The sequence below is a fragment of the Narcine bancroftii genome, chromosome 3, assembly GCF_036971445.1.
Source record: "Narcine bancroftii isolate sNarBan1 chromosome 3, sNarBan1.hap1, whole genome shotgun sequence".
NCBI lineage: Eukaryota > Metazoa > Chordata > Chondrichthyes > Torpediniformes > Narcinidae > Narcine > Narcine bancroftii.
Window position 1 is genome coordinate 24511006 of NC_091471.1, and position 14717 is coordinate 24525722.

General features: G+C 46.9%; 2 protein-coding genes across 7 annotated transcripts in view; one reads left to right on the top strand and one right to left on the bottom strand.

The window, feature by feature from the left end:
* The window catches only part of rnf24 (ring finger protein 24), a 181479-nt gene that overhangs the window by 150589 nt on the left and 16173 nt on the right, over positions 1 to 14717 (top strand). The gene's annotated exons all lie outside the window — the stretch shown is intronic.
* LOC138757005 (pantothenate kinase 3-like) overlaps positions 1 to 14717 on the bottom strand; it is a 130384-nt gene that overhangs the window by 1930 nt on the left and 113737 nt on the right. For both annotated transcript variants that reach the window (XM_069923572.1, XM_069923567.1), the window contains one exon: positions 10178 to 10305. In XM_069923572.1, the coding sequence (XP_069779673.1) occupies positions 10183 to 10305 (123 nt within the window). In that variant the 3' untranslated portion in view covers positions 10178 to 10182. The remainder of the gene's footprint in view (positions 1 to 10177; positions 10306 to 14717) is intronic.

Here is a 14717-nt window from a genome sequence, read left to right on the forward strand (position 1 = left end):
GTTTTTTGCTCCAGGTTCTAGCATCTGCAGTTAGCAGTGTCTCTTATCAAGTCTTACCTGCTCATTAGCAGATGTTAAATTATATTTACTTTTAGTTCGGTTGTGCTGCAGTTTAGTTAGTGCCACGGGTAATCCTGAGGCAAGAGTTCAGACCCCATCACAGATGTTAACGATTTGGGACAGTGCTGTGATTGTGTGTAATTGTGACAATGACAATCGCTGTGGCACTCTGTTTCACTTCTTCCTGAACCTTCTACCTCACTCAACCTTCCTAGAAATTCATCCCTTTTCAATAGGGTGTTACGTTGGCCACACTACTGCAAGAAGTTACAGCAAACAGTGGGATTGGAGGGTGAAGACCCTGCTGCTGCCTCATTCAGCGTGCAGTGGAATGGGATCACGAGATATTTATTTGGAGATTATTTGCGTGACCAACATTTTTGTATCCATCCCCCATTGCCTTGGAGAAGGATTTGGCGAGGTTTGTTGAGCCTTGGCACCAGACTGATGGGACTGCTGCCACCAAGCAGCTGCCTATGGAATTGCAGGATGTTGGCCGATTCACATCGCTTTCCATTCAGATGTGATTTCTTTGTCACCCTTCTACAGCATGCTTCAATTGCCAGACCATCTGGGAGATGCATCTGGAGGAAGAATTTGCATTAACTCTGATATGGTCAGCACTTTTGTTACAAGTTTCAAATACTGTGACCCCCTTTTTAATTTCTGCATAGCGCAAGCTAAAACGTTTCCTAGAACTCCCTCACCACCATTCGGGGCCCCAAACAGTTTTTCCATTTGAAGCAACATTTTACTTGTGAATCTGCTGGGGTCATCTCCTGTTGTGGTCTCCTCTACGTCAGAGAAACTGGATGCAGGTTGGGAGATCGCATTGCTGAGCCCCTCAGCTCTGCCCACTGCAATAGAGTGGATCTCCCAGTGGCCACCCATTTCAATTCCCCATCCCATTCCCTTGCTGACATGTCCGTCCATGGTCTCAGCCAGACTGAGACCATCCACAAATTGGAGGAACACCACCTCCTCTTTCATCTGGGCACCGTCCAACTGGATAGCATTAACATCAACTTCTCTGGTTTCTATTAAACCCCCTTCCCCCTTCTTCTACCCTTTGTCAACTTTCCCCACCTCTCTCTCTCTCTCTCTCCCCCACCCCCACCCTCATTCTCTTTTCCATCTGTCTCCTTTCACAGAGCAAAAATCAATTCTCACCTCTCATCTTAACATATCCAATTAACAACTTTTGTTATTTTGGACTCCTCCCCTGGCCAATCTTCAGCCTTTATTCTTACATCTTCCTGTTCTTTGCTTAGTCCTTGAAAAAGGGTTCAGGCCCAAAACTTCAGTACTATATCTTTAACTCCTACAGTCACTGCGAGACTGGCTAAGTTCCTCCAGCATTTTTGTGTGTTTTTACTACAAGTATCTCCTCCCAAGAGAAATCCCTACTGTCCGTTGTAGACATTGCATTGCCAATTGAATGCCCCCCCCATCCCCCACCCCCACCACAGCACCCCTGCATCCAGGGTGGGATGGATATTTTGTCTGATCTGTGAGCCCAATTATTAAGGGTCAGTGTCGAATCTCTCTGCAATATAGACCTTTACGCAAAAGGATGTTTCAGTACTAAGGGCAGTGGAAGGTCCAGTTTTTGCCAGTAGCTACATGTGGCTCTTTGACATATAATGTGTGGCTCATGGATATATGTTGGCTGAGACAGGAATTGTTCGAGCCAGTGCTCACAATGGTAGTGTTGGTGGGCATTGCTTGCAATTGAAAGTATATGATATTTATACCATGTAAGCGTGTGTAATAGTTGATCCTCCCTATTTTTGACCCCAGTCACTTGCCATCCGGAGCTCCCAATGCCCGACTGTGGAATCTCACCTAGACTCCACCCACCCATCCAAGCTCTCAATGCCCCAGAAAAATGCAGGGTCTTACACAGTCAAAAGTAGTACACATGTAATAGGCCCCCTTAAATTTACCCTAAAAATTTGTCCACTAATTTCAGCTATTACACAAGTATATATGGTATGTGTACATTTTGATTATTAAGCTAATACAAATTAGCAGTTTAAAAACTACATGCATGAATAAATATTATTATGTACATGTATTTCTTAATATTTACATAAAAGTTTTAACAAAATGTGCATGTAAGAATAAAAACCTGTATGTAATTTTTTTAAATCTCATGTCTTCTGGCTCTCTAACATTTGAAGTTTATTGTATGTGGCTGTTATGTTAAGCAAGGTTGGCCACCTCTGCACCATGAGATAAAGGGGATTTTCTGCAGGCTGGTTGAGTGCTGTTCACTGAAGCAAGCCCAGAGCCTGAGCCCACATGCTGTGATCCTGGGACTTGCTGTCCACATAGCAGGCCAATTCTCTCCATTCTCCCTCAGTGGGAGCCCAACAACAATGCTCTCCCTCTTCTGCCACCAACTCAGCCCTTACACACAATCTCCTCCATTTCCCACCTATCGGCCCTGGCCCTCTCTGCCCCTAGAAGCACCTCACCACCTCACCAGCCACCGCAACCAACATTTTATCTTTCGCAATTTCTGTCAACAACAACATGATCACTGGTCACATCTTCCCCTCTGCTCCACTCTCTGCATGGACCACTCCTTCTGTGACTCCCTGATCCACTCATCCATTCCCATTAATTGTCCCTTTGGCTCCTTCCCCTGTGACTGCAGGAAGTGCCACACTTGTACCCACTCCTTCTCTGTTACCCCTGTTTGGGGATCCAAACAGTCCTTCCAAGTGAAGTAATACTTCACTTGTGAATCTATGGGAATCATCTACTGCATCCGGTGCTCCCGCTGTGAGCTTCCCTACATCGGAGAGACTGGACGCAGACTGGGAGATTGCTTCACTGAGCATTTTTGCTCTGTCCTCATCATTAACAGGGATCTTCTAGTGGCCAACCATTTCAATTCTGCTCCCCCCTCCTTCTTGCACTGCCAGACCAAGACCACTTGGAGCAACACCTAATATTCCATCTGGCATTAACATCGATTTCTCCAGTTTCTGCTAGGCCACTCCCAGTTCCCCCTCACTTCCCCGTCCCCCTCTCTCCTTTCCTCCAGCTCTCAACCTTCTTCCCTCTCCATTCACAGTCATTCCACATTCTCTGCTTGCTGGTGCGCCCTCTGTACCTTGTGCTCCTATTACCTCCTGCCTGTGTGTAACGTGAATAAAAGCTCTCATGACTAGAGGGAGAACAAATGCTTTCATTAGCTTATAACTATGGGTAGGGTCACACAGTGGTCTCAGAAGGGTTCTGGATTTAGGCGGGAAACCAGGGTTATATGTGAGCAGATGGGGGTGGAGCCAGGAGGCAGGGCCAGCCATCAGCGCAACTCACTACCAGTGAATCCTAGTTCACTGCATTCACTCTTTCCTGTAGAATTTAGGGTCTATGAATGAAGACAGAGAACATGAGTTCAGAAAAAGGATTGAAAAATATAGTTATTTACAAATTTACAGATTTAAGCGGTCCAGGTGATCCTGATGGAGCATCTTAGCACTGGGCAGCCTTTGGCTCCTTGGGTCTCCTGGTCCCATTGTGAGGGAAAAGAAATGGGCTGGGCCTCTACCTCAACAGTGGAGGTGGATGCATTTTCCTCCTGAACTGAAACCCCCGAGACCCCAACTGGGGGTGGCAAGAATGAGTTACGTGGCTCGCAGGGCTCAAGCTAAGTTAACAACCCTTTGGAATTTATTCTTGTCCTGAGAGTTGGCACGTCCATACTAGACAGTGATGCAACCACCCAGAATGCTTTCTATGGTACACTTGTAGAAGTTTCCGAGAATCTTCGGTGACATGCCGAACCTCATCAGACACCTCACAAAGTATAGCTGCTGGCAAACCTTCTTTGTGATTGTGTCATCAACGTGGAAGCTCCAGGACAGATCCTCAGAGATGTTGACACTCATGAATTTGAAGTTCTTGACCCTCTCCACTACTGAGCCCATGCTGAGGACTGGGTCATGTTCCCCTGACTTCTGAAGTCCACAATCATCCCCTTGTTTTTCTGATTTCAGATTGCTTTGCATAAGCAGATGATGGATGTTAATTGGTTTGTCTGAACTGTGGTTTCTCTCTCTCTCTCTCTCTCTCTCTCTCTCTCTCTCTCTCTCTCTCTCTCTCTCTATCTATCTATCTGGCCCCAGCTCAAAGCGGGTGACTGGTGTTTTAATACAAATAAATCTGTAATGTTTTTCTCATAACAGTAATGTCTGGACATCATAAAAATGCAAACTTTAACATGGGCACTGGTGGCCTGCCCATCCGAGCTCCCAATACCCTGACCACGGACCCTTGACCAGGCCCTGGATGCCTACCCATCCCAGCTCCCAATACCCTGACCACGGACCCTAGACCAGGCCCTGCCCATCCGAGCTCCCAATACCCTGACCACGGACCCTTGACCAGGCCCTGCCCATCCGAGCTCCCAATACCCTGACCATGGACCCTTGACCAGGCCCTGCCCATCCGAGCTCCCAATACCCTGATCACGGACCCTTGACCAGGCCCTGCCCATCCGAGCTCCCAATACCCTGACCACGGACCCTTGACCAGGCCCTGGATGCCTGCTCATCCGAGCTCCCAATACCCTGACCACGGACCCTTGACCAGGCCCTGGATGCCTGCCCATCCGAGCGCCCAATACCCTGACCACGGATCCTTGACCAGGCCCTGGATGCTTGCCCATCCGAGCTCCCAATACCCTGACCACGGATCCTTGACCAAGCCCTGGATGCCTGCTCATCCGAGCTCCCAATACCCTGGCCACGGACCCTTGACCAGGCCCTGGATGCCTGCTCATCCGAGCTCCCAATACCCTGACCACGGACCCTTGACCAGGCCCTGGATGCCTGCCCATCCGAACTCCCAATACCCTGACCACGGACCCTTGACCAGGCCCTGGATGCCTGCCCATCCGAGCTCCCAATACCCTGACAACGGACCCTTGACCTGGCCCTGGATGCCTGCCCATCCGAGCTCCCAACACCCTGACCACGGACCCTTGACCAGGCCCTGGATGCCTGCCCATCCGAGCTCCAAATACCCTGACCACGGACCCTTGACCAGGCCCTGGATGCCTGCCCATCCGAGCTCCCAATACCCTGACCACGGACCCTTGACCAGGCCCTGCCCATCCGAGCTCCCAATACCCTGACCACGGACCCTTGAACAGGCCCTGGATGCCCGCCCATCCGAGTTCCCAATACCCTGACCACAGACCCTTGACCAGGCCCTGGATGCCTGCTCATCCGAGCACCCAATACCCTGACCACGGATCCTTGACCAGGCCCTGGATGCCTCCCCATCCGAGCTCCCAATACCCTGACCACGGACCCTTGACCAGGCCCTGGATGCCTACCCATCCCAGCTCCCAATACCCTGACCATGGACCCTTGACCAGGCCCTGCCCATCCGAGCTCCCAATACCCTTACCAGGGACCCTTGACCAGGCCCTGGATGCCTGCTCATCCGAGCTCCCAATACCCTGACCACGGACCCTTGACCAGGCCCTGGATGCCTGACCATCCGAGCTCCCAATACCCTGACCACGGATCCTTGACCAGGCCCTGGATGCCTGCCCATCCGAGCTCCCAATACCCTGACCACGGACCCTTGACCAGGCCCTGGATGCCTGCTCATCCGAGCTCCCAATACCCTGACCACGGACCCTTGACCAGGCCCTGCTCATCCGAGCTCCCAATACCCTGACCACGGACCCTTGACCAGGCCCTGGATGCCTGCCCATCCGAGCTCCCAATACCCTGACCACGGACCCTTGACCAGGCCCTGCTCATCCGAGCTCCCAATACCCTGACCACGGACCCTTGACCAGGCCCTGCCCATCCAAGCTCCCAATACCCTGACCACGGACCCTTGACCAGGCCCTGCTCATCCGAGCTCCCAATACCCTGACCACGAACCCTTGACCAGGCCCTGCTCATCCGAGTTCATGAAGCCCCAAACACCCTCCTTTCCAAGCTGCTGATGACAAGACCGTGGACTCTCACCTCGGCCCCCAGCCGCCCACCCACCGCCCATCTGAGCTCCTGACACCTCGAACATTGCAGGTCAAAAGTAATATGCGTGCAATGGTCAACCCACTAAAATTAGTCCACAAAATTTGACTTATTAGATGCATATATACAGTAATTTATGTACTATGTATATAAGAGCCTGGTGCGCCAGAGTGCATTCACTATCCAACTCCAACCCTTAGACAGATGGCAGCTGAGGTCCTGCAGTGAGCCACTGCCAAACGGCTCCCTGAATGGACAAGCTGCAAAGAGGCACAACACAGAGGAATGCTGGCAGATGGGGCCAGATCGAGCAAGATCCGTCCTGATCCCTTTCTGATGCACTTTGAACTCAGCAGCCCTTGGGGGTAAATGGCAGGGCAGCAAAAAGACGGCATTACATTTAGAATGGTTTCTCCTGGTGTATACAAGAAAAGACGAACTCCAGAGGTGAGCAAAGCCCTTGGCTGCAGCTCATAAACACTCTGTGCAAATATGTAACGAGCAAACAGGATGGGCATATTATAAATGTCAACAAATGGCTCAAGGAGGACAGACTAATCAAATATATATCAACCCTTCAGACTCCCCATTAAACATGACAGGTACTCATGTTTGCTTCCTCTGTATTGTCGAGAATCGATCAGAGCAGTCGAAATGATTCATATATCCATGTAATCAGACTCAGAGATAAAAGTGGGTGTGCAGTTAGTAGTTCAGACTCAAAATTTCTGGACTTCCTGATATGAAACCAGACAGATTCCAGCGCCAAGCTTAGCCATATGTTAAACAGGCGGCATTAGTCATACTGAGAAGCCACAGCTGATGAAATCTGTCTTGTTACAGATCCTTTTTTAAAAGTCTCTGGTAGGGAAAACATTGCAATAGAGCTTGAGGAAGATGGAGCAGGAACCCCACTGTCTATTCAACAACATTTGGCCAATATTGTGCCTCAACTAAACTTTCCCTCCTGATCCCCAGCTCCTTTCCTGCTGTCTGGATTTCTAAAGAATCATAGAATTGAACTGTTTATTTTCATAGTTACTAAACTACAATGGAAAAGTTTCTTTTGCATGCTTGCCAGGCAAGTCGCCCCTTACTTGAGTACAGCAGTAAAAGTACAATGCTATAAACATTTAGCAGGTCAAATACTGTACTTTATTCTGGCTCTCCATCCCATAGGATGATGGTGGGTCCTTTCAGTCAGTTCGTGGGGTTTGATACGAGGATACCCCACTCCTCAGAAAGGAACAGCATGTGCGTGAATAGATTTCGGAGAGTAGGGGGTTGCACAGGTCCAGACCCACCCTCTCGACATCCCCTCCTGGACCCAGCGGCCTGGTGAGGTCTAAGACGGCTGAGGGAAGTTCTGTTGCAGTACGTAGCCAGACTAAGCTTCATTTCAAGGAATGCCCTTTCCGTGCTTCACGACACATATTTGCTAGATGGCCGTTGATCCTACAAGAGGGTTCGTCCACCCTTTGACAGGTCTTGCTTTTTAATCCTACAGTGTGCCCATCCACCCTCCGCACCAGGCAAGCCTGGTGGGGGAGCCAGTTTAGTCACTAAGCACCTGACCATGTGACAGGAAGCACTGGGTTACATGATACCAGTAGCACTCAGACATACAGTGTTCTTTATATAACCAAGATGAAGATACATAACCAACGTTTCCGACGAGCCCTTCGTCAAGGTGTGAGCAAAATGTAGGCGGGTGCCAGAATAAAATGGTGGGGGGAGGGGCAGGGGAGGAGCACAGTCCCACAGGCAGGAGGAGTCGGGTGGATAAGGGAGGGAGGGCACACCAGCAAACAGTGGGGGAGGGGAAGGCTCTGTGAATGGAGAGAGAAGAGATGGAAAGTGGGGAAAGAAGAGAGAGGGATGGGGAAGGAGAACGGGTAGGGGGTAGCCAAAACCGGAGAAGTCGATGTCAATGCCATCTGGTCGAAGAGGGCCCATGTTGCTGCTCCAGTTTACAGGTGGTCTTGGTTTGACAATACCTGAGGCCATCAAGAACAGACATGTCAGCGCAGGAGTGGGACACAGAATTGAATTGGTTGGCCACTAGGCGATTCCCTTCTCTGATGCGGACAGAGGAAGGTGCCCAGCAAAGCGATCTCCCAGTCTGCGCCCAGTCTCTCCAATGTTGAGAAGGCCAGTTGTTAGACAGGTAGTACAGCAGATGCTGAGGTTGAGTGCCACGCAACATCACGCTGGAGAAAAATCAGCAGGTCATGTAGCATCCATAAGAAGGAAAGAATTCAGGCCTGGGCCCTTCGTCAAGTATAAACAAAAACAGGCCAGGCACCTGAATGAAAAGGTGGGGGGGGGAAGGAGGAGAGGAGAGAGGAAGGGGCAGGGGAAGGAGCACAGACTAACAGTCATAGATGGATACAGCTAGGAGAGCAGAAGAGAAAAAGGAGAATGGTGTTGAATGGAAGAATACACTGGCCATGATACAATGGTAGGGCAGACTTGCTGAGCTGAATGGCCTGATTCTGCTTCTATCTCATGGTCTTTACTCGTGCACCTTTCACCGGGCAGGGGTGGGGGATGGTGAAGAGTGTGTAAATTGAATTGTTTCTTATCAAGTGTACAGAGGATACAGTAAAATGCTTCATTTAGCATGCTACCTACCTAGGCAAGTCCATTCACACAACATGTCGTGCAATATTGAGAAATAACAGTGTGGGAAGTAGTGTAACAATAAGCCAAATAGTACAGAGTATAGAGAAAAATCCAGAAAGAGTGCAGGGCATGTTGAAAAGTATGTTCAAAACTGTGCATAAGCATCACCTGTTTTCAGTGTGAGATCCGTTTAAGAGTCTGAGGACCAGGGTGCGGTGGAAACTTTAATATATTGGCTCTTCTACATAATTGATGTGGAGGCATAATAAGGCTGAAAGGCAACAGAGAAGGATGTTGCCGAGGTCATATGCCCACCCCCACCCCCCCCGCCTTGCCTCACAGAAAGTTTCTGGACACCAGGGGATATCACCAAGAAGGCCAGCCAGTGACTATACTTTTTGAGGTTTTGAGGAGATTCGGTATGTCACCAAAGAGTGTCGAAAACTTCTACAGGTGTACATGGAGAGCATTCTGGCTGGTTGCATCACTGTATGGTATGGAGGTGCCAAAGTTCAGGACAGGAAAGAGCAATGTTAACAAGTCACAAATCTTCACTCCATCAAGGACATCTACAAGAGGCAGTATCTCTTGTACCCCCATCCTCAAGGACCCCCACCATGCAGGCCACGCCCTCTTCACTCTGCTTCTTCCCCTCCACCATCAGATTCCTAAATGTACAATGAACCACCGACACTGCCTTTCTCTTTTTCTTACACTATTTTATTTATTTTTGTAAGGTGGTTTATAGAAATGTCTACTCTATGAATCTGCTGTGTAAAGCAATGAATTTTGTGACATGTTCATGACAATAAATTCTGATTCTGATAACCCACATTACACGGCTGTCAGGAAGTTTCAATGAATGAGCCCACACAAGTAACTTTCCCAAGCAAGTACTCGCCTAATCTGAACAGCAAGCTTCCTGGCTTTTCACATCCTTGGTGAACCAGAGGTAGAGCTGATCTGATCTCATTTCACCCCTGACTAAGCACCACAGGGCAGCCTGCTCCTGTTAAGGAGTGACCCAGTGCTTTTTACCAGGAAGTCGTCCAAATGGATAACAGTCAGAGCAAATTTATTCCTTCATGCTTCGTGGAATAATTCTGCTTGACATTTAAATAAATCTAATCTTCAACAGTCATATTATACAACTTTCTTGTGAACCATCTTAGAAAATACCCAGCCCTCTCGAGAGTCCAAGTATACCGTATGTCCCACATACCCATGCTTTAAATTAAATTAATTTTTTTAAATTTAGACATGCAGCATGGTAACATGATGATTTTGACTTGATTTATTCATGTTAATTTTATACGCAGCCTGATAGTGGCCTTTCCCAGGCCACCCAATTATGTCCAATTAACCTACAACGCCCGTATGTTTTATTGTGGGTGGGAGGAAACCTGAGCACCAAGAAGAAACCCACGCAGACATGGGTAGAACGAACAAACTCCTTACAGACAGTGCCGTATTCAAACCTGGGTCACTGGTGCTGTAACAGCGTTGCTTTCTCTTCCCGTTGTCGAACGGTTCTTTGCTTTCTCTGGCCTTCTACGAATTCATCACACCGTGTAAAATGGTTCAATGCAGGCCCTTCATTTGCCATCTGCAAAAATGAAGTTGTCACCTATTTATCGTGTAAATCAGGGTTCCATTTACCTGCAGACACTCAGTCAATGCTTCGATCAAATGTTCCCTGAAGGTTCTCTCCTCTCTGTACATTCAGCTTCTGCTATAACATAGTGCCAAGTTAATTGACCTCAACTGTACCATCTCCGGTACCAGGAACTTGATACACAATGCAGAGAGGTGCTGGAGAAAGTCAGCTGGTCAAGCAGCATCCCTGGAAAGTAAAGGGAAAGCAATGTTTTGGGCCGAGCCCTTCATCAGGTATGGGCAGCATGGTTAGCGAGGCAGCCAGCACCTGCGACCCCTGGTTCGAATCCAGCACTGACAGTAGGGATTTTGTACATTTTCCCTTTGACCTGCGTGGGTTTTCCCTGGGTGCTTCAGTTTCCACCCACTCTCCAAAGCGTATAGGGTTGTAGATTAATTGGGTGTAATTAGGCAGCAAGAGTTCAATGGCCAGAATTGGCTTTTTACCATCTTGTCAATATTTTCTTTTTGAAAATAATGGAAAAAAAATACAATAAAAATAGGATGTTGTGCGTCCTACTGAGTTTCTCCAGCACTTTTGTATATTGCTTTTGACCCCAGCATCTGCAAACTTTCTTGTTTAACACCAGGAACTCAGCCTGTGATGTGGGCACCAGTTCTGTTCTCAGTACTGGGCATGAGTCCTAGAGTAAGGTATAGGTGCTCCCCCACTTACGATGGCCCGACTTATGGTTTTTTGAAGTTACGATGGTTTGAATCCGTACTTTCAATTTTGAATTCCGATCTGTTCCCGCGCTTACGACATGCGGTATGCGAATCACCATCCAGCAACTGATTTTAGTACAATGCTTCAAACATACTTCATGCCCAGTGTGCTTTCAGCTGTGAACGTCAATAGGTTTTTTTTCAGTGTGGAATAAAAACATTCAAAATTTAATTATACAAAATGGTAGTTGCTGTATTCTTTTCGACTTACGACAGGATTGTCGGAATGTAATCCCATCCTAAGTTGAGGAGCACCTGTACTGATCTGTTGTTTTAGCTGTGTCATGTTGAGGATGATTTTGTCTTGATTTATTCATGATAATTTTATACTCAGCCTGATAGAGGTATCTGAAGAATAAATGGTCAATCCATACCTATCACTGATCAGGAAGGAATGTTAAATTGTATTACTTCTGTCAGTTAACAATTTATGAAAGCAACTGGCACTGCATAAGATGCGCACGTTCACACGATCACCTTGACCAGAGCTGGGCAACCTAAATTTATCCATACAGCCCCACCCCTCCCCCCCCCCCCCGACGCTCCAACACTGCCAACACCTTCACCTCCCCTCCCCCCCCTGGCTCTGACCCCATCCACCACCCACCTCCCCCCCAACCTTGGTTCTTGATTGGATGTTGCTTGGTTTTAGGAGCTCCCCTGACCCTCCCTCTTTGAAGGTTTCTCAGATGCGCCTGTTTTTGCATGGTCCTGTATCTATGGGTGCCAAGTTTTCTTTCAATCTCATTTCTACTTTTATATTTACTTCAAAGAAGTTTCAGACAAGAGAGGGATGGTTTAAATTCTTTGCCAGTTTATATACATTTTGTAGGAGTGGTTATAGTTGAAAGACATGATCTGCTCACAGCTGCGACACAAGACTTTCAGATATTTGTCTCGGACATTGTTGCCTCAACAGCATGCTGTTCGGAAGTCTCCGCTCTCTGTTGGAAAACTTGGCTTTGAAGTCTCCTTGCAGGCTCGTGACCTTGTATCAAGGCCTGTCATGGATAAACAGTCCTTGGTACTTGCTATTACTGAAGGACCATGAACCATTTGATCTTTCCTCTATTATTCCCTTTCTTTGCTGTTCTTCTGAGCCCCACCTTCTGTGTGAGATTACATCAACTATTCATGACATTAAAAACTTGTTTGCATTAAGATCATAAGACATAGAAGCAGAAATAGGCTATTCAGCCCATTGAGTCTGCCCCACCAGTAAATCCATTTTCCCACTCTGCCCTACTGCCCGGCCTCTTAACCATAACCGTGGCTAACCAAGAACCTATCAATTTTTTCCTTAAATGCATCCAATAATCTGGCCTCCACAACCATCTGTGGCAACATAATTCCACAGATTTATCACCCTCTGGCTGAAGACATTCCTATGTAATTCTGTTCTAAGCAGATGCCTGATTCCCGTATTTCAAGGCTGAAGTTGTGCCCTCTTTTATATGACTCTCCCACAATGGGAAACAACCCTTCTTCATTTACACAAACAAAACCCTTCTTCATCAACACAGACAATGCCTTTCAACATCCATTATGTTTCCATGAGAGTCCCTTCCTCCCACCCCCCATTCTCCTAAATTCCAACAAGTACAGACCAAGAGCTGTCAAACACTCCTCATATGATAAGTCTTTCATTCCCAGAATCATCCTTGTGAACCTCCTGTGAACGTGCTCCAAAGTCAGCATATTCTTTTATTAATCATCACATGGTACCAAAACTGCACACAATAATCCAAGAGAGGTCTTACTGGTGCCTTATAAAGCCTCGACATCACATCCCTGTGTTATGAACCCAGAGGGCCCATAAACCCAACAGCAATAGATATTCACCAAGACAAATGGATAAACAAAAGATGCTTTTAATTATCTTTAAACATGAAAACAGAATCAAACTTTAACTTAACCTAACTTAACCCCCCTTCTAATTCTAAGCGCACGTGTGTGTGTAAGTTCAGAAAAGTTCTTTGGTTCACAGTCTAATTTCACTTCTAATTCCTCCAAATTCACTGGTTGCAGGCAATTCTTATACTGTGCACAGAATTTAACATGTATAAAGTTCACCAGGCTTTGATGCTCGAAAGATAAATGGTTACCAATCAGGAAGGTTCTTGTTGGTTTTCAGAGAGAGATGTGTTGTTCCAGGATATCCACAATTGATGTACTTCCGTCAGTCACCACAGTGTCTTACTGATGAAACATGTCCCATCAGGGTTCTCCAGATAATAACCTCTTTCTTTCAGGTCACCACTGAGTTCGTTTTTGTTTTTCTTATTGCAAGTAAAACATTAGACAGCCAGTCCTCTCCTCTTGCATGAACCACAAGGGCTTCGACCAGGCTGTCTTCCAAAACCCTTCCAGCTTGTCCTGTTTCAGTTCCAGCAACTTCTGCTGGCTGACACTGTCAAGTGATCTCTGCTTCTCTCTCTCTCTCTCCCTACACACACACACACACACAAGAGAAAGCCTGTTTGACTCTCTCTCCTTACAAAACCACATTACCCTCTTACAACAGCAAATTCTCGTTTCAGAGACCATTGGCTCCAGCCTGCCTTTTCATCAGTTGCCTTGATAAACAATAGTCAATTAGTGATGTCTTTTGAGCACTCTTCAAAGCTCCTGCAGAAAGCTGTGAGAAGCCACTATATCTCCAGTATTTCAATGTTTACATGTGACCTACTCTAACAAACCTTTCCCAATTTATCTCCAAAAAACATTTCTATATACTTTGTCACACCTGCTCTTATATTCTTTTCTTCTTGCAACCATGGGACATCTAAAAGTGCTGAATGGCCAGTGACGTTCTTCTGGATGTAGTCATTGATTTTTAAACAGCTAAACTGCACAGAGCAGTCTCCCAGGAGCAAAGTGGTAATGACCAAAACATAGCTAACATTCAAGGCCATGCAGCTCATTATGTTTGAGCTAGCAATTGGAACGTAGCCCAGCTGATGACAGCTCTTCAAGCAAATATTTAAATGTCATGAGAGTTTCTATCTGCTAATTCAAGTACTCCTGTAAAAACTGAATCAATTTGAAATTATTTGTAAATCATCACACAAACTAAGCTGCTGTGAAAAACTGTTTTGTGTGCTATCCAGGCAAGTCAACCAAAACTTCAACACAACATATAGAACAAAATAAAAGTGTTCATGTTATTAGAGAAAAGGTTCCGTTAGAAGAGGGGGAAGGACAGCGTCATTTTATTAATGAGGGGTCTGTTCGATGGTCTGATAATTGAGGGAAAGAACTGTCTGTGAATCTCGTGCTCTGCTTTAAAGCAACTGCATCTTCAACTCTGGGCCTGACCAATGTTTAGCATAAGTTGTACCACAACCTCCTTCTATGACTCAGGTGATGAAGGAAAGTATCTCAAGGCCCTCTTCTACAGTGCTGCTGCTTTCAGGGGTTCTGGGACATATGCACCAAAGTCCCTCTGTTTCTTGGTACTTCCTAGAGTCCAGTCATTCATAACATATATTCTAGGCTTATTACATCATCTCATGTGTTTATATTGTTCTGTGGCCTAAGACTTCTTCATTATCCAAACCACTGTGGTCACTGGAATCACAGTGGACACGACGAAATAACCACTCAAGGCGTTTTTAGAGTGAATCAAATAGTTTT